At 45.9% G+C, this 20,116-nt stretch overlaps 1 protein-coding gene across 1 annotated transcript in view; it reads right to left on the minus strand.

Annotated features, from left to right (window-relative positions):
• Positions 1–20,116, minus strand: part of GABRG2 (gamma-aminobutyric acid type A receptor subunit gamma2) — a 62,766-nt gene that overhangs the window by 23,373 nt on the left and 19,277 nt on the right. Inside the window, exons 2-6 of the mRNA XM_060271739.1 lie at positions 10,233–10,381; positions 8,094–8,161; positions 6,709–6,929; positions 5,567–5,649; positions 4,331–4,468 (exon numbers count right to left, since the gene is read on the minus strand). Coding sequence (XP_060127722.1) covers positions 4,331–4,468; positions 5,567–5,649; positions 6,709–6,929; positions 8,094–8,161; positions 10,233–10,381 — 659 coding nt within the window. The remainder of the gene's footprint in view (positions 1–4,330; positions 4,469–5,566; positions 5,650–6,708; positions 6,930–8,093; positions 8,162–10,232; positions 10,382–20,116) is intronic.

Genomic DNA, 20,116 nt, shown 5'->3' on the forward strand with positions numbered 1-20,116 from the left:
GAAGGAGACAGATGCGGCGCAGCCTCTCAGCTCGTGGAGCGCAGTCCTGGCCAGATCGCCGGAACCCTGTGCTCACTTGGCGCCCTTCCAGCGCCCTCCAGCACCCGGCACCGTGGTTCTCCGCGCCACTAGCCTCTATGGCTAGGACGGGCCTGATAATGTGTACTATCACACAAACATCTCAGAGTAGGAACTTGGCCACAAAATGGAAGCTGAATTCAAAGGAGAACCACGTGCAGATTTGATACACTCTACATACATGAAAACAGAAGATGAGGCAGAATGAAAGCAATCATAGAACTGCAAAGTTGGAAGGGACCAGGAGGGTTATCTAGTCCAACCCCCTGCAATGCAGGAATATTTTGCCCAATGTGGGGCTTGAACCCACAATCCTGCTGATTCTGTGGATTTTGCTATTTGAGGCAGTTGCCTCACCTGAGTTTGCTTTTTTCTCCCCTCCTCCCTCCAAAGACTTTTCCCTTTTAATTCAGACATAGGGAAACGTGGCACTCCAGATGTTTTGGGACTACAACTCCCATCATCCCTAGCTAACAGGACCAGTGGTCAGGGATGATGGGAGTTGTAGTCCCCAAACATCTGGAGGGCCGAGTTTGCCTATGCCTGTTTTATTTCATGTCTTCCCATTGTAAGCCTGAAGGCAATGTTACTGGCATTTGTAAGCCACTCAGGGGGCATTTTTGGCAGGATAAAAATATATATAATTAATGTCTTTCAAGCATATAGCTATATTTCACACACCCCAAATATTCTGATACAGTTCTCTGCTTAAAAACAACAACCAAACACATTCAATTACATTGAAAATGCACATTCAGTTTAAGCTATGGAATAAATATGGAAACAGGATTGGCTGGACTTATGGGTGAAAACTTACAAATGCTATGTGGACCAGAAACAGACCAGTTTGTGCAGATCCCTAGGAAAATTGAATGTGGGATGAAATATCCCCCATTAGCTATTTTATAAAAGTGGCAGTATTGGGGAGTGACACAGACCAGTTCAGTCCATAAAGCAATGCAGACAGAGTGCTTGTATTTAAGTTTGTTCAGTGCTCATTCTGCAGTCTACAGAGCTACTCATTTCAGGGCACAGTTGCAGCACCAAACTGTGCCAATTCCAGACCCTCTGGCTCCTCAGATTTGTAAAGTGCCACCTGAAACAGTTCCAAATTATGACAACAGAACACTTGTTCCCTCTGTGTTCTCTTTGACCACAGAGAGCACTTGAGTTGCACAAGAGAGCTAAGACGTGACTACCCTTTGCACTTGGTGATATCCATTTCAAGTTTATATGCAGGGTCCTTTGAGCCTGCGCTAAGCCAAAGTGTCCATTTTCAGAGAGAGAGAGAGAGAGAGAGAGAGAGAGAGAGAGAAAGAAAGAAAGAAAGAAAGAAAGAAAGAAAGAAAGAAAGAGAAAGAAAGGAAAGATGTGCACTCTGTACAGTTCTTCTGAGGCGTCATCCCTAGCAGGCTAAATTCACCAGGACTAAATTGTCTCTGGAAAGCATATTATATATAAATATATATTCTAGGCTAAAGCGAGCTTTTACTATGTACGAAGGCACAATTAATATTGATCCATTTATTTGTTTAAGTAATGGGCAGGGACAGTGTGCATGTGTGCATTAATAGCAAATATGATCTTTCAATTAGATGGCACTGCTTGGACCACTACTGAGGGTTCTGAAACGAGATTAATGGCCCCTTAGGAGGACGGTGCTAGCCTAATGTGAATGGATTGTTTCCTTCAAGGAACACTCTCTTTTAATATTGCACAGAACTTCATAAAATTGATTCCCTAAATAAAACAGTGGAACTGAAGCTCATAGCACTGATTTTGTCCCTACCTAACTTAAAAACAGAAACAAAAAAAACTGTTAGCAAAGAGAGGGAAGGGAAGCCAATAACTACAAGAAACACAAATTGTGTTCCATGTGGAATACAGCTCTTACTGTTGTCTTTGTGAGATTTTCCGTTAACCTTCCTGGAATGGAAGCAAAACCAAGAAGGCCTTTTCATGCACGGAGGTATATTTGTCCAGGTTGGAAACTAGGCTGAAAGCTTGAATTTCACTGGCACCCTGATGCATCACTGGGTTATGGGGCACTCTTGAGTCATCACCTGCAGCCTGAGGCTTAGAGGTATTTGTGGATGTCCGTAGAGCCTGGTGTATGCACATTACTAAGGCTCACTTAGTAAGGAGGGAGTATACTATCTTTAAATAAATATAAACTTTTTGCTCCAATATGGTGTGCTGAGTCTTTTTCACGGTGTGCTGGCAATGCATATATTACGAGATTATTATAGATTCAGGTGGATAGCCGTGTTGATCTGTCATAGTCATAATCAATAACAAGATGAAAGATGAAAAAGTCTTTTTAAATAATTCCAGTGGCGCCTTTAAGATCAACTAAATATAAGCTTTCAAGGTATGAGCTTTCGTGTGTAACACACACTTCGTCAGATACATATTTTTTTGCATCTTTCATCTTGTTATTTATTATGTGATTCTTGTGGCACTGTGGTCTAAACCACTGAGCCTCTTGGGCTTGCTGATCAGAAGGTCAGCAGTTTTAATCTGTGCCACAGGGCAAGTCCCAGTTTCTGCCAGTCTAGCAGTTTGAAAGCACACCAGTGCAAGTAGATAAATAGGTACCGCTGCAACGGGAAGGTAAACGGCGATTCCGTGCGCTCTGGTTTCCATCATGGTATTCCATTTCACCAGAAGTTGTTTAGTCATGCTGGCCACATGACCTGGAAAGTTGTCTGTGGACAAACGCCGGCTCCCTCGGACTAAAAGCAAGATGAGAGCTGCAGGGATGTGGGGAACCACAAGAAGTGCCCCACCAGAGGATCTGAGGTAGAGCATAAGGGATCAAAAGGTCCTTAATGTGCATTGGACTCAGGTTGTTTAGGGCTTTGTGAATTAGCAACAGGACCTTGAAGCTAGACCAGTAGCAAACTGGTAGTGTGAGCAAAAAATGGCTTTTTGCTGCATTGGCCCATTTTCCTAGTCACTGCCTTGTCCCTACATGTGCTTCAGATAAAGACAGAATTTAAAGGAAAGTTTTGTCAGCAATGCCCTTTTTTATACAGTAAGACACTACAACATCAGAAGTGTGAATCTATTTCAAAACAATTAATCTACAAAATTCAAATCGAATTAATTATGCAATGTATTTATCTACACTAAGCTCCACTCAGGATCCAATCCATCTGTGTGACCCACAATTGTGTGCTTCATCCCAGGCTCAGTAATGAGGTAACGCTCATTGCTCTGAGTCACTAATCTTTTGTCGTTATTACATGTGTGCTCTGAGGGTGACACAAACGGGCAAAAGGAAAGAGATTTAGCTCCTTGACATGCAGTCCACCCAGCACAAAGAAGCAACCCCAATTTAGGACTAGATTGTTCCATTTACCGCTGACCCTGAGGCAAAAGCAGAATGAAGCACTGCAGCTCCAGAAGCCTATTAGAAAAGTTGTGATACTGAGTTACCTAAACTTCTCTGTGAAACCCTTTTATATTGCAGCTCTGATAACAGAGCAGGCACAACCAAGGATTTACCTCACATTAATCCTGCTCATCCATCCTCCAGCTAGCTGTATTCAAGAGACTAGAAGAGTTACACAGGGTATATTTGGTTTAATTTTGGTGCTTTGCGGTGAGAATCTAAGGCTATAATTCCACACATGCTTACTTCGGGAGTAAGCCCCATAGAATTCACCAAGACTTGCTTCTGAGTAGACATGCATAGGATTCTGCTGTAAGCAATTATATAGAGTTCTCTCTTGCCAGATGAAGGTGGAATAATAAATGTTCAAATGTTCCTTAATATAAAACATTCTCCATTTATACAAAATTACAGTGTCAAGGGGGGGGGGCAATAGCCCCACCTAGTAAGTAGAAATGCTTGCTCCCTATTTAAATAACATTTTGCTACACATGTCCCCCCCCCCCACATCTGCTACCCACATTGGCCACTTTGCCTAATGGCAGGACTGGCCCTGTAGAGGAAAGCCAAGGCAGAACCTTTCACCTAACATGCTATTTTTGTTGTTTATATATATGGCAGCATCTAAGCCACAGGAGGGGAACCTTCCAGATGTTGTGGGACAACGTCTCCCATAATCACTGACCACTGACCTTCCCACCCCTGATTTAATGTTTTTTAATGGTACAGCTTGTCAACAGAAATATCCCATGAAACTGATGATTTCAGCTACACAGTAAGCATAGTATTGCCCTTTCCCCACTTCAGCGTTAAGTAGGAGCAAATGATCAATTAAAGTAGAGCAGCTTCGCCTACCTGAAGTTGTCGGCACGACTTCAGTTGTATTTCTGAGCCCAATAAATGAAAACTGATACAGCCTCCAGGATCTAGTGTCTCCTACTTCTACTGAGCTGCGCTTCCACATGTAGATAATCTCTTCCTTTGGGTAGCCATCTTCAAAACAATGAAGACCATCATTCCATCACAATTTTCATTTATGTGTTACTTTCCTTTAGTCACATGACCATGAATGGCACTTGCCACAAATGCATTCACATCATTTCCCCTCTCACCGCCACACACACACCACAAAGTGGCCATGGCGCTTATATTCAGAAAGGGACCTTGCAGTTCCAAACAAATACAGGAAGGCATGATTATGTTATGTCTCCTTTTGCTCTTTCTGTTTATGACAGCCTCTAAACTGCCATGAATACATTCTGTAATGCTTCTCTGCACTTATTATGACTTAAATGTGATGGGTTGTTTGTAGATCACTTAAAATGGTAAGGTCTTTACTGACGTCCCATTTCTCCACCTACCAGCATTAAACTCCCCACTGTTATATACATCCTGTACATAGGCAAACACATAGGTTGCTTTCAGGCAATCTGTTTCTTGAATATTCATCCTGATTTGTTTGTGGGGACGTTAAGACAACATCAAGCAAATGTTATCTTACACTTTCCGGTGGATTTTGCCATCTCTTTTCTTACCTCCTTGTGCACGAGTTCCAAATCAATCTTAATTTTGCAACCTGAATAAGCCAATGTGTGATTTAATCCTGCCTGAAAATAATGGTTGCCTGGAAGCTTGTGTTTGTATTACTTTGGGGTAGGGGACTAATGTGGTGCAGTAATATTGTAATATTGACTTTAGGACCTTCTATTGTTTAAGGAGCAGGCATGAAACACAGGAAAACAGAGGTCTAGTCTGACCTATATGCTAAAAAATGCCCACGTAACATAAGGATTAATCACCCTCTCAAAATATGTAAGATGACAACTTTAGGGTAGTTCAAGTGATCCATGTTAAGTATCTGTTCAAAAATGTGTTGTCTCCAGCACTGACACACTTAGGATGCAATTATGTACACATTGATTCAGCAGCAAACCTATAGAGTTCCACGAGACTTCCTCCCAGGTAAGTGTGTTGAAGACTGCAACCTTCTTTGGACTATGTACAGTACATTTACTGAACAATGCATTTTTAAATTTTTATATTCCTTTTTTCTTTCCAAATGAATCAATTTTTATTATTATTACTACTTACAGCTTGAAAATGCCAGTGGACAAGAATGTTCATCCATTGGAAAGTTGTGCAGCTGTAACTGACACTCAGCATCTATCGTCAATCTAAGAAGAAACACATATTAACATTTATCAGTTTTTCATCGCTCTAGAATTTCAAGGTCTACAGCAGTGAACGGGTTGAGAGAAGACACAATCCCCTCCAATCTTTCTTTTAATGTATTACTGATTAGGATGTAAAGTAAAATGCCAATCCCCTCTCTTGTCCCTGTGCTTTCTTATGTCACAGTGTTAAGGATCAACAAGAACTTTTCCTACCCATTTCTGAGGTCTTCCCAATGGAGGGAGGCATCTAAAGTGGGCTATGTTTCGAATGATCTTGCCCCCTTTCATAAGCCTTCAAGAGTGGTCATACCAGCTAAACTGACTTGATTATCTTCTGGGGCCATCTTGGAAAATGTAGTTCTCAGAGCAGGCTTCAATAGAACTGTAAACTCTCTCAGTGGAAGCCATTATAGTTAAACTGGTACAAAACTATTCTCATTTGGGGTGCAAGGTCCCAGTCCAAAACTGTCCTGTGCAGGGAGAACTATGTGATAGGCACTTCCACAGCCACTGGAAGCACACACTGGGATTGAGTAGATTATGGGATCAATCCTAAACCCCAAACTGCACGTGTGTGGGGAGAGGGGCAGAGCTGTTCACCTGGTTCTTCCGTGCTCTATAATAGAAGTTTAGCTGCTGTTGAAGCCCCCACCCACCCACCCACAAATATACACTATACACACTGAAGGTACAGCCTGTTTGGGAACGAATGGTGCTAACAGGTGCAAAAGCCTTAAACAGGGCATTTCGAGAGCAGAGGTGTAGCATATCTGGGCAAGGATTTGCTCGATCCTAACCCAGCCCATTTCCAGTTGGTGGGTGTCTTAATTTGGGTCCCAGTCCTATGCTTAGACTGAGAGGTGGTGACTGCCCCAAGGACATTCAGTAAACTCTAACCAAGACACCACATGAGCTCTATGGTGCATTTCGCTTTACTGTATTCTTGTTTCATCTTTCAAGGCACCGTACTTCTTTCCATTAAGTGGAGATACCATTTTCACTCATATTGGACACATGTAACAGGTATATTGGATAAAATTTAAAGAGCGGTAAGATTACCTCAGTGTATATAGTACTCTGCCATCATTCCAGATCCGGAGCATCCGATTGGGAGTTGTTATCCAATGAGCATCAGCCTTTTTTGAGTTTCGGAAGAATGTGTCAGGGATCCAGATCTTCCCCACCATGTTGCTGTTCAACCTCAGCACTTTAATGGTGCTGTTGAATCTTAGCCGTCTGTCGTACCAGGTTTGAGCAAAAAAAATGTCTATTGTATATTCCTGCAATGTTGAAACAAAATCAAACAAAATAAGTTTCACGGCCGTTCAGTCCTGCTTTTCAAAGCTTTCATGGCCAGTTCACAGAGAACACACACATCACATCAGTAGCCCGATCCACAATAGAACAGAGCTCCTGATTTTAATGTGATGTTTCTGCATCAGATGCCATTGCCTCATTCATACAGTTCCGAAACATGCCCACTCAGATGTAAAACCCACTGAGCACATTATGACTTCCAGGTAAGTGTTCATTAAAACTGCAGTCGTAATGAACTGTTGCTTTAGCTATTTCCCCACCATTTCCCCCAAACCTATGTTTTCATACAGTAAAACATAAATCTCAATTTTGGGTTATAAATGAAAACAATATATTATTAATTAATTAAATTTGTGCACCGTCCTTTATCCATAGATCTCAGAGTTGTTCAACAACAAAAAATTACAATATAAAAAATTGGGGTTAGTTGCCGGTGTGGTGTTTCCATAATTTTTATCTGGCCCACTCAAACTTAAATAGAGAGAGATATTGTGGATAATATCTATTAAAAAGGATATTACTGAATATTTCAGTATGAAATTCAGAATTAAGAATTTAGTATGAATAACACACATTTAGCAACCGTAATTCTTTGGGCACCAAAGATTCATGTTAGCTACAGAAATTAGTTGATCTTGGAATGGAATTAAAGAACCACAGCTCTACTAACAGCACAATCCTGAACAAGTTTACTCAGAACTAGTAAGGTCCCCTGACTCCAAAAGGGATTATTCCCATATAAGTGCCCATAGGATTGTAGCCTTGTGGCAAACCTATGTGCAACTATTCAGAAGTCCAATTGAATCACATGACCCAGTCCCAGATACATGTGTATAGTCTTCATCATGTGAGTATTGTGCCCTTGCTCTGTCAGATACATGGGACAGAATACAGGGGTGTTGATTGGTGTGTACAGCAATGTGTATTGGCATTCAGGAATAACATAATTTACAATAGAAACATGGGGAAATGCAGGGCATTTTTTAAGCCGGAACTCAGTTCCGGCACCTCTCAGGTGCATGCCATTGCCATTATAAGAGAACAAGGGTGGCATTCACAGTGAGTTCCAGCACCTCTTTTTCTAGGAAGAATAACACTGGCAAAATGTATTAATATATGCTACTTACCATATTGATGGCGTTCACTGGGCCAATGCTATTGATATACATATCAGTATGAATTACCGTTGGCTGCACTGTAACAAAAACAAAAACAACTGCTAATATCACATCAGGTAAAACATCCAGAACATAAAGGAAAACCTTAGATACAAAATATAGTATTTAAAGAAAGAACCTGATTGTGTTCTAGAAAGAAAGAAAGAACATAAAAGGACTTGGGTATGTGAGATTTTCCATATCAATAAATGCAGGATGAATAAAATTGCATTATTACTTGATTACCGTAGTGAAGAAGGGGGTGGGTTTGACCCCATTAATACTAAATGTGTTATTAATGTGATTGTAATCAAATCGGTATTTTTCCATGGGGATAGTTATAATGCTAATTTCCTTTTTTTAATAGGAAACTGTATTGTATTTCTGAAGTCTCTTAATGATACATCACATCAGACATTTCACATTGTACGAATGAACACAAAATGACTAATTTAGCCAGAAGAGGGTTCTGCAGATATAGAAAAAGCCCAAGAAACAAAACAGCAGCAGCAACAACAACAGTAACCATCAACATCATGAAAAAGAAATCAACATCAACTATAACAGTAATAATGCTTGGAGGATTGCAATACATAAATCGAACCGGGATCAGCATAGCTGCTTTCGAGTTATATTTTCTCTCCTCCTTATGAACCATCATAATGCAGTCATAGATTTTTTAAAAAACCATGGAAGAAGTACTCATTATCTTTCATTTTTATGCCTAGTAATTTTGCTGCCTCAGCCCTTGTCCATCCTGGCCCAGCCTCATTCTGAGTTTCCCAGTTCCTACATATCTGAATATCATTGGATTGGTTGGTGGTTGCAACCCCAGGCCACTCATTCACCACTTTCTGACTTCTTTTGATGCCTATTATTTGGACTGGATTAAAATAGTACCTAGTTATCCTTTATCATGCTCCTGCCGGCATTTCTACTGATGATTTCTTTAGAACAACATGACTTGCTATGACCACACTAGCTCTTCAGGACTTGTATCTGACATGACTGTATTAGTTTCCTGACAATACCTGAAAACTTGTCTACTAAAGTACAAACAATTTCATTAATGCACATTGATTAAGGATCAAAAAATTACCTTATCTATTCTATCCATAAGGTAATTTTTTTATCCTTATCTATTCTATCCATAGAGACCCAGGTGGCGCTGTGGGTTAAGCCACAGAGTCTAGGGCTTGCTGATCAGAAGGTCGGCAGTTCGAATCCCTGCAACGGAGTGAGCTCCTGTTGCTCGGTCCCAGCTCCTGCCCACCTAGCAGTTCGAAAGCACGTCAAAGTGCAAGTAGATAAATAGGGACCGCTCTGGCGAGAAGGTAAACTGCATTTCTGTGCGCTGCTCTGGTTCGCCAGAAGCAGCTTTGTCATGCTGGCCACATGACCCGGAAGCTGTCTGCTGACAAACACTGGCTCCCTTGGCCTATAGAGCGAGATGAGCGCCGCAACCCCAGAGTCGGACACGACTGGACCTGATGGTCAGGGGCCCCTTTACCTTTACCTTTATTCTATCCATAGTTTCTTCTATCCATATATTACTGTAGTTTAATACATTTGTAATCATGCTGTTAAATGACTTAAAATATTTACTGACCATGTTAATCGTTCACACACAATGACAGCCTAACCCCATGCCTTGAACTACTTCATTAATCTTTATTGAAATTGTTCAATGAATGTTATATTACCGTGGTGCAATACAAATTCTGAAACAGTCCTTGCCATTGACTTCAGGCACCACTTTGCTCATAGATTCCTGGACATTTCATCAAATTAATTTGAACAGCAATATGTTTATAATGAGATGCTATTACTATTCTTTAAAAAACTACAAGCTTTGACATTGTGTGTGTGTGTGTGTGTGTGTGTGTGTGTGTGTGTGTGTGTGTGTGTAATACCAGTTAGAGGTCTAAACACTTGTTTCAGAAAGCTTTGGTTACAGATTCTTTAATGGAAATACTAATTGTCAGCAGCTAAGTATATTATATTTTCTTTATTGTCATTTCCACTTTGTTAAGTGAAATAATGTCTTTCATCATCATCCGGTCCCCTTCCAACTCACTGCTATTAACAAATGAAGAAAAACACCCTCACCTCCTATATCCGGCCTTAGTTTGTTATCATATCCCTCCAGCAGGCCATTTAAAATAAGGGTAACGTCACTTTCATGAACTTTGGGAGTCAAAACCCAGGTTTTGTTGGTTGTATAATCTTCATAATCGTCATCACTCTTTTGGCTAGAACTGTTTGAAAAAGAAAGGGAAGAAAGCACTGGAGTCATATAACAGCTGAACACAGCAATTACACTCATAGACAGCTCCATTAGAAACCATCAAGTCTAGATTTAGGCCCCTTTTAAATAATGACAGTTCTGCACAAAACACTGAAATGGCTTTATAGAAAGAAATGAAAGAGGGAACACCATTTACAGACTGATGTTTACAGCTCAATTTACTGAGAATGCCAAGATAGCTGAGTAGACATCTTCTCTCTTCTAACTTCTAACTTAATGCATCTTTCAAAGGTATCCATTTCTTTTGTTGGTTCAGAATTTTTTTAAAAAAAGTTTTTAAAGGCAGTGCATTATCTAAAGGATGCAGGTGGCACTGTGGGTTAAACCACAGAGCCTAGGGCTTGCTGATCAGAAGGTTGGTGGTTCAAATCCCTGTGACGGGGTGAGCTCCCGTTGCTCGGTCCCAGCTCCTGCCAACCTAGCAGTTCGAAAGCACGTCAAAGTGCAAGTAGATAAATAGGTACCGCTACAGTGGGAAGGTAAACGGCGTTTCTGTGGGCTGCTCTGGTTCACCAGAAGCAGCTTTGTCATGCTGGCCACATGACCTGGAAGCTGTACGCCGGCTCCCTCGGCCAACAAAGCGAGATGAGCGCGCAACCCCAGAGTCAGTCATGACTGGACCTAATGGTCAGGGGTCCCTTTACCTGTACCTTTATCACCTAAACATTAGTGTGCATGAACAGAAAGATGTATGGCACAGTCTTTGTCTTAGAATTATCTTACTATAAGTTATATTTACACCCAAATCATGTTAACCTTAGCTTGTTGTGTTATTGTACATTAAGCCTGCTGGGAAGTTCCGTATTAAATATGATTATGTGCCCCAAGTGGAACATGGGGTGCAGCCGTGTGCCAAGTCAGACCATTGGTCTAGCTATTCCTTGACTGGTAGCACCTCTCCAGGGCTTGATCATGAGTCTTTTCCAGCCCTGCCTCAGGGATTGAACCTGAGACCTTTTAAGTGTGACATGTGGCTTCACCACTGAGCTATGACCCTTCCCTAGCCTGCTCATTCCTCTTCACAATGGCCAATAATATTACCATTTTACTGATGGAGAACCAAAAGAAATATAGTAATTTGCCTGTGAGTGGAAGACTAATTCCTGTACGTTTCTTAATATATTACTTTATCAATGACTTCCCGCTTTCTCTACTTGCAGTTAGGGTTGCCACTTCCAAATCACAAAAACAGAGTGCAAAAAGAGGACACATTTGTGTGAAATATATGCAGATTCCTACTTGAAAATCAGAAGGCAAGTCACCAAATAGGGGCTTTATCTTGAAGCAATTGGTCTGTACCAATGTTATCTTTAAAAAAAACAATAAGTAAATCATTACAAAATACATTTCAGGTTGGTGTGTGAAAAAAATGAAAAGGGTGTCATTTTTCTTTTATTTTTCAGGATTCTATATTGATGCAGCCAGAAGCGTACAGAATGTAGGGCAAAGTGCTGCTATAAATCTGCTTTTGCTGGGGCAGCGGAAACAGCATTTGTACAGCCACCGTTTAAGAAGCTTGGCAATGGGAAGCTCCATTAAGCTACGCCTGATTTGCAGTTGAAGCTCACTCTTCAGATAAAGTTATTATGATTTTTTATTTTATTTTTTAATGCACAGGTCTTCACTTATAGCCCTTTGGGTGTCGTATGAAGGTTTGCACACATGCTTGTGCTGGAAACCTACTTCCCAGCCCTATAAAATTGGTATCTTCAGATGTTAGGCTGCCTACTAGATTAGATAGAGGAAGTCCTCTGTTTGAAGGAATACACTCAACAGCTCCCCACATGCAAAGCCTGATTTAAGGATAAAACCACTTCCGCTAACACAGAGGTGGGGTTGTGGGCTTGGCCCGACAGAAGTCTCGCGATGGGGGCTGAGATTTCAGCCCCCTCGCGAGGGGGGAGTTCCCGCCACGTCATAAGCAGGCTGGCCAATCGGGTCAGCCGGGGCGGGGCTTCCCCTCTTTTTAAACCGGGGCGGGGCGGGAACACGTCCTCTTTCGTTCCGGATCCCAGCGCTAGAAGATCACCCACCCTCCCGCCCCTTAGGCTAGGCAGGTCAGGCAGGTTAGGCCGACGCTGCTGTGGACTTTGGTCGGTCGCCTCGGTTGCCCGGGGGGCCGGGTAGGACTTTTTCCACTTGGACTAGCCAAACTGGTTTTTTCGCCTACCTCATGGCAATTCGTCACAACTTGGTTTGGCGGTTAGGCATTGGAAATTTGCATAAGAGAAATGGGGGGGCAGATTGCGTCATCCTCTGCCCGCAATTTGGAGATTTAACCCCGTTAAAGGGGTTCCGGAGGCGGTAGCTTTGTCCTGGGCCTACGGAGGTCAGGGCCTTATAGCTCCCCCCAACGGTGGCCACAGGAGGTGTCTCAGTAGATCTACATCACTGGGCTCCTTCCTGGTGGTTAATTTCTCCCAGACTGTAACACACGGGTTACAGTCGGATATAGTCGGTTAGGTTCCAATGCCTAAGCCAATACCGCTCAACATCCGAAACCAATAACGTTGTGGCCTTTTCACCCACTTAAATCTATTCACCGTGTCTTGTGTCTTATTTCCTGGGGAGGGAGGGACATTGCCACACAAAGAACTCTAAGGAGGAAGAGCACAGAGCAGAGGTCTTGAACCTGCCCATCAACAGTTAGTACCTGAACAGCAGGCTGCTCACCTGGACACAGTCTCCCCTACTATGGTGCAACGGATTTTATTTCTATTTACATTAAACAAGTTATGTCTACATAACTTGCTAGACTAGTGACTGGGAGTGGCCACCGGGACCACATAACACCGGTCCTGAGAGATCTACACTGGCTTCTAGTACGTTTCCGAGCACAATTCAAAGTGTTGGTACTGACCTTTAAAGCCCTAAACGGCCTCGGTCCTGTATACCTGAAGGAGCATCTCCACCCCCATCATTCAGCCCAGACACTGAGATCCAGCACCGAGGGCCTTCTGGCAGTTTCCTCACTGCGAGAAGCAAAGCTACAGGGAACCAGGCAGAGGGCCTTATCGGTAGTGGCCCTCCCAGCAGATGTCAAGGCAATAAGTGACTATTTTACTTTTAGAAGACAACTGAAGGCGGCCCTGTTTAGGGAAGTTTTTAATGTTTGATGCTGTACTGTTTTTAATATCTTTGGGGATGGGGCATTTCCTCTTTTTTGGTGATAGATAAGAGGGCCACCCTGCCAGAAGTGGGGGCAAGGGATTAAGGCCAAATTCATAAGATAATTGAAGAGTGTGGAAGCTGCTTCCTTGGAGTTTGGCTCTATCTGTGCCATCCCAATAACGTCTGTAAGCAGAAGCTTACATGAATAACAAGACAAATCTGATCAGAACAAAGTGACCAGCAATGTATGAAGTTTCTGTTGATTTCCAATATTCTCTCTTCCATTTTTATTTGTGGGGTCGAGTTAAAATCCAAATCAGTCTGGGTCAGCAAATGAATGGAAGAGAAGCAGAGATGCTGCTGGTCTCTTTCCCCAGGTGTCGTTTTCCAGCTCAAAACCACCCTCTCCCTTGCTGCTTTTTCTCACATCATTGAATCATGGAAGGGAACCCAAGGGATCCCCTGCAATCTTTTGCCCAACGTGGGGCTCAAACCCATGACCCTGAGATTAAGAGTGTCATGCTCTATTGACTGAGCTGTTGTATGAGTCATCATCACCTCCTTATTTATATGCTGCTTTCTCCTCAGAAGCCTGTGCCCAAAGTGGCTCACAAGGTATCATATGAACAAGAAGCATCCCCATTCAAAAGACATTAAAAACAATTATGTATAAACCATACAGTCAAAACAATCAATCTATGCAGCATGGTATAAAAATACCAAATGAGCTAAACTAATTTAACAGCTGAAATGAAATACTGTTGTATAAAACAATATTAAGAAGAAGAAGCGGGGAAGTGGCAGAAAGAAACGGTGACCCTGTATCTTTTCTCCCACAGGTGGAAATGCAGCTGGGGGATGAGGGTGATTTTGAGCTGGAATAAGATATTGGAGAGGAACGTTTTTAAGCAACATTTTCCCTTCTGCCCTTCTTCCATTCAGAAATAGGCTGTCCCAAACTGCTTTGTGGAAAGGGGAAAAAAACATGCAAGGAAAACATACAGGGAATCTAAATAGCATGTAGTTGATGCCTAAAGCTAGGCCACCTGAGAACCAGTCATTTTCACCAGGAGTCCAAAGGAATCTCTGTGCAGAGAGATATAAATAGAGGGGGGTGTCCAAAGATGTCACATTGCTAGCGCAGAAGCCATTCCAATAACAGAAGCCTTATGTTGAATCTTGTGCCCTGCTAAAATCCAGTGGGTCACTTGCACCAGTGGAATATAGTGCACAGCATTATATGCAACCATTACCACTGTTTCTATACTGAGTGACAGTTACACTAGTACTTCAATGTACACTAGCACTTCAGAAACTGCAAATCAAATGCCACACTAATATTGTGTTGGATATTCCTCAGAGTGCCTCTGTACAACCCTCCATTCTGCACAGCAACAAATCCTGAGAATCTCGCATTAAAACTGTGTATCTTTAAAAAATTGGTTAGTGTCAGAGGGCCTGGTATGGCTACTCTAGAGTAACGACTCCAGCATGGTCTTTTAAGGTTTTTATTAAGTGCTGATTATTTACAGTGTTCAGAGCAGTAAAAATGCATCCTTAAGGTGAGGTGTCTGAACTCCCGAATGGCGATTGGCGCGTTTTCTTCCAGCACCACAGCTTTGGCAGACCCAACCTCTTCCCCCTACGTTTGCGTCGCAATTCGGGAGTTGGGGGAATTGGCCTCCCCCCTGTGCGTCCTACTTCCTGTCCCACCTGCGGCCTGGGCTCCACAACCTTGCCTGAGCCTCGGACACCACTTCCTGACTCTCCGCTGGAGGCAGAGCTCTCCTTACTCTCTCCCGCGCTTGGGGATGGGCTGGAACTTAAGATGGGAGGGACTTCCCTGTATCCCTCGTCCCTCACATCCATCCCCCTCCCAGGCTCCTCTCCCCCCCTTCCTAGTGGCTCTCCGCTTGCTGGGGACGAGTGAAACCCCAAGAAGTCTGTGGCATCCGAGCCTGTGGGTGTAAAAATTTCCCCCCAATCCTGCGATCTTTCTCCTTCCCCCTGAGAAGACGGGAATCCCAAGAAGTCAGTGGCGTCAGAGCTGGTGGGAGTAAAAATGTTCTGCCAGTCCTCTCCTGCCTCTGACGTCGTTGACCTCGGTGAAACCCACACCTCTTCTTCCGTGTCCTCAAATTCCACTTCCCATCTCCATGGAGAGCTGCTGCCTGCTATCCCTTCCTCCTGCCCCTCCCCCTCTCCCTCCCTTTCCATGTGCCAGGGCTTGGGCCTGTGGGGGAACAGGGCGTGGAACTCTTCCACTAAAAATTCCTCAGGTACTTCTGTGGCCGGTATCCACTCATTGTGGGATGGCGGAGTGTCCTCCCATGCTATCAGGTACTCCAGTCCTCTCACCCCTCTCCTTGAGTCTAAAATCTCAGTTGCCTCATTGAGCTGTCGGGCGTCTCCCATCTCCCCCCCTCCCTCTGGAGGCTGATCACTGTCCCTGAACCTGGTACTTTCCCTGTACGGCGACAGCAGCGATCTATGAAACACTGGGTGCACTCTCATGTCCTCCGGCAGTGCTAGCCTGAAGGCTACCGGGTTGACCTGTTGCGTGACCGTGAAGGGGCCCAGCCTCCTGGGTGCTAACTTCTTGCATCGCCCCCTGGTGGGAAGACCTTCCGAGGATAACCAAACCTTGTCCCCCACCCTGATGACCTCTCCCGGTCGCCTGTGGCGATCTGCCCCCTTCTTGTACGCTTCCTTGGCCCTCTCCAAGTGTTCTCTGAGCTGCTGGTGCACCGTCTCCAGGTCCTCTGCCCAATCCTCTGCCTGTGGGCCCTCTTCCTCCTCCTCCCCCTCCCTCTCCGGGAAAGATCTGAGGTCGCGCCCGTAGTTGGCCTTAAAGGGCGACACCCCTGTGGAGACGTGCACCGCATTGTTGTAGGCAAATTCTGCCAGTGGCAGGCGATCCACCCAGTCCGTTTGCCTCTGGCTGACGTAACATCTCAGGTACTGCTGCAGAATGGCGTTGACCCGCTCCGCCTGTCCATTGGTTTGCGGGTGCCTAGCCGTCGACAAGCTGACCTCCACCTGCAGGAGGTTCATGAGCCGCCTCCAGAACCTGGAAACAAATTGGCGGCCACGATCCGAAATAACCCTTAAAGGCAATCCATGCAGTCTGAATACGTGGTCAACAAACAGTTTGGCTGTCTCTTCTGCCGAGACCGCCCTGGCACACGGTATAAAATGGCACATTTTGGACATGAGGTCCACCACCAACAACACTGCGGTCTTGCCCCTGGACGACGGCAGGTCTGTGATGAAGTCCATGGACACTACTTCCCACGGCCTGTGCGGTGTGGCTAAGGGCTCCAGCAAACCAGCTGGTGGCGCTCTGACCACCTTTGCTCGCTGGCAGGTGTCACATCCCCTTACATAATCCCGAACATCCTCCCGCACCCCTGGCCACCAGAAGTGTCTCATGACTAGGTGAGTGGTTTTGTCCCTTCCAAAATGACCCGCCGTTGGGTTGTCGTGCATCTGCTTGAGGGCCTTACCTCTCAGCTGTTTGGTTGGCAGGTACAGGGCTCCCTTGTAAAAAAGCAAACCCCTCCTTTCCTCAAAGTCTTTGGCCTGCTCCCCCCCCCTCTCAGTTCTCTGAAGATGCGGGTGGCAAATTCATCAGCTGCTGTCAGTGCTGTGAGTTCTGCCTCGCTCACCACTGTTGCTCCGCAGGACCATGCTGATGGGGGGAAAATATGCCTGGGTGCCGGTGGCAACTCCTCCTCCATGTACTCTGGCTTGCGGGAGAGGGCATCCGCCCTGACATTCTGCTCTCCCGGGATGTAGTGGATGGAGAAGTTGAAGTTCGAGAAGAACTCTGCCCACCGTATCTGCCGCTGGTTGAGCACCCTGGCAGTTCTCCAGAACTCCAGGTTCTTGTGGTCTGTGCACACCTGGATGGGGTGCTTGGCGCCCACCAGGAAGTGTCGCCAGTGCTGGAACGCAGCGTGGATCGCGAGAAGTTCCCTGTCAAACACTGTGTAGTTGCGTTCCGGCTGGGTCAGCTTCCTGGAGAAGAAGGCACAGGGTCTCCACTCTCTGTTGGCGTCCAGTTGCAACAGAATCGCTCCCAGAGCCTTGTCCGAAGCATCTGTCTCCAGGCGTAGGGGCGCATCCTGCACCACGTGGAACAGGTGCTGGTCTGAAGCGAATACCCTCTTGAGGCTTTCGAACGCTGCTTGCGCCTCTGGTGTCCACCGGAACTTCTGCTTGCCTCTCAGGCAGTCGGTGATAGGAGCCGTGACACGAGAGAAGTTCTTGATGAACTTCCTGTAGAAGTTCGCGAAGCCTAGTAGGCGTTGGGCATCTTTGCGCGTCCTGGGGCTGTGCCAGTCCAGGATGGCCTGCACCTTGTCCTTGTCCATCGCCAGCCCCTTGTCTGACAGCTTGTAGCCTAGGAAGTCCACTTCTTTGGTGTGAAACTTGCACTTCTCCAGCTTCACATACAGGTGGTTGTCCTTCAGGCGCTGCAACACCTCCCTGACATCCTTCACATGCTGCACTGGGTCATTGGAGTAGATAAGGATGTCATCCAGAAAGACCAAGCAGTTCTTGAAGAGGAGGGACCCCAGGACGTGGTGCATGAAGGCCTGGAAGCATGCTGAGCCCCCTTGCAACCCGAAGGGCATCACCAGATATTCAAAAGAGCCCAGAGGCGTGAACATCGTGGTTTTCCATTCATCACCCTCCCGGATCCTAATCAAGTTGTACACCCCTCTTAGGTCGAGCTTGGTGAAGATCTTGCCCCTGCGTGCCGCTGTCAGGAGATCATCCACTCTGGGCATGGGGAAAGCCATTGGCTCTGTCACCGAATTCAGCCGTCTAAAATCCACCACCAGACGGCGCTGTTGCGTGTCTTTCTTGTCCACCCAGAAGACCGGGCTGCCCCCTGCTGCCTTGCTTTCTCTGATGAACCCCCGCTTGAGGTTCTTGTCGATGAAAGCGCGCAGATCCTCCAGTTCCTGATCTGACATGGCGTACAGCTTGGCTGGGGGTATAGTTGCCCCTGGCACCAGGTTGATCTGGCAGTCAAAAGGCCTGTGTGGGGGTAGGTGGTCGGACTCCGCTTCGCTGAAGACCTCCTGCAGGTCCCAGTACGGCTTGGGTATTGCCTCACCCCCCTTGACGTGCATGGTGGCCACCGTGGCTATCGGAGGCCCCTCCCCTGGTTGGTGCTGCATGCAATGTTCCAGACAAAAGTCCGATCCAAAAGTGATGCATCTCTGGTGCCAACTTATGGAGGGGTCGTGGCGCGTCAGCCAGCTCATGCCCAAGACGATGGGGGGGTCTGAGATGGTTGTGACGTTGAAAGCCAGTGTCTCTGAGTGCCTTCCCACCGTCATTCTCATGGGGGGGGTTTGATGCGTGATGGCCCCTCCCAGCAGCTCTCTGCCGTCAATGGTGGCCACGTGCAGGGGAAAATCCAGCTGCAGAAGTTGGATCTGGTGCTCTTCCGCAAAGTTTCTCGAGAAGAAGTTGGCTGAGGCACCACTGTCAATTAAGGCGAGGACTGTCAGGGGATAGCCATTTGGGAGCGTGAGCGTGACTTCTAGAACCACTCCTGCTCTGGGAGGGGTGGGCTGGCTGTGCTCCTCTCTGTGCGGGTGGGCGGGCGGGGGCTGTTGTCTGCTGACTGTGCCTGGCCGCTCCCCCTTGTCTCCTGCAGCCAGGCTGTCTCGTTTCCCTGCTGTGGTGCTGCGTCAGCTGGGGAAGGTACAACTGTTCCCGCCTTTCCTTGCCACTCTCTGCGATGAGGGCAGTCTCTGACGCGATGCCTGGGGGATTTGCAGAGAAAGCAATTCCCGCCTCTTCCCTCCTTGTGTCTTGGCGCCGCCGGGGTTTGAAAAGCCCGCGCGCGCGCTCCTCCGATCTCCATCGGTTCCGGCTCTGGGCTTGGCCTGGGCGGGTGTGGGGGCGGGCCCTGGGGTGGGGTTTGGTGATGTGGTCTGTCCTGGGAGCGTGGGAACCAAGGTTTTGCTGCGCGCGTCGCTTGTTTGTCATTCCATCTGGATTCCTGTCTCACCCCCACCGCTAGCGCCGCTTTGCTTAACTCATCCATAGTTCGCGGTTTGGGACCTCTTGCCAGCTCATCCTTAACGTCTGCGTGCAAACCCATGTAGAAGGCTGATTTCACTGGCTCACTTTGCAGATCCCACCCCAGTTTGTGCACCAGCATGGTGAATCTCGCCCAGTAGTCCCTAACTGTCGATTTTCCTTGTGTTAAGTTATGAAGCTCCTCTTTAGTGGCCTCCATTTCACTGTCACTAGCGTACATTATTTTTAAAGCTTCTAGAAATAATTTTGCGTTCTTCATGCAAGGATTTTTTTGCGCGATGAGCGGTCTTACCCATTCTCGGGCGGCCCCCGTCAAATGCTCTATGATAAAGGAGACTCTGTGCGCGTCATCTGGGAATTCTGCTGCATGCAATTCCAGCGCATAATTTATTTCTGTCTCGAATCCTAGGTACTCCCTAGGGTCGCCGCTAAACTTGGTGACTAGGCTCTGTCCCCTTCTCACTTGGACTAGCTGCGGCTGGGGCACCCCCCCCCACCTCTAGCGGCT

The sequence above is a fragment of the Zootoca vivipara genome, chromosome 2, assembly GCF_963506605.1.
Source record: "Zootoca vivipara chromosome 2, rZooViv1.1, whole genome shotgun sequence".
Taxonomy (NCBI): Eukaryota; Metazoa; Chordata; class Lepidosauria; order Squamata; family Lacertidae; genus Zootoca; species Zootoca vivipara.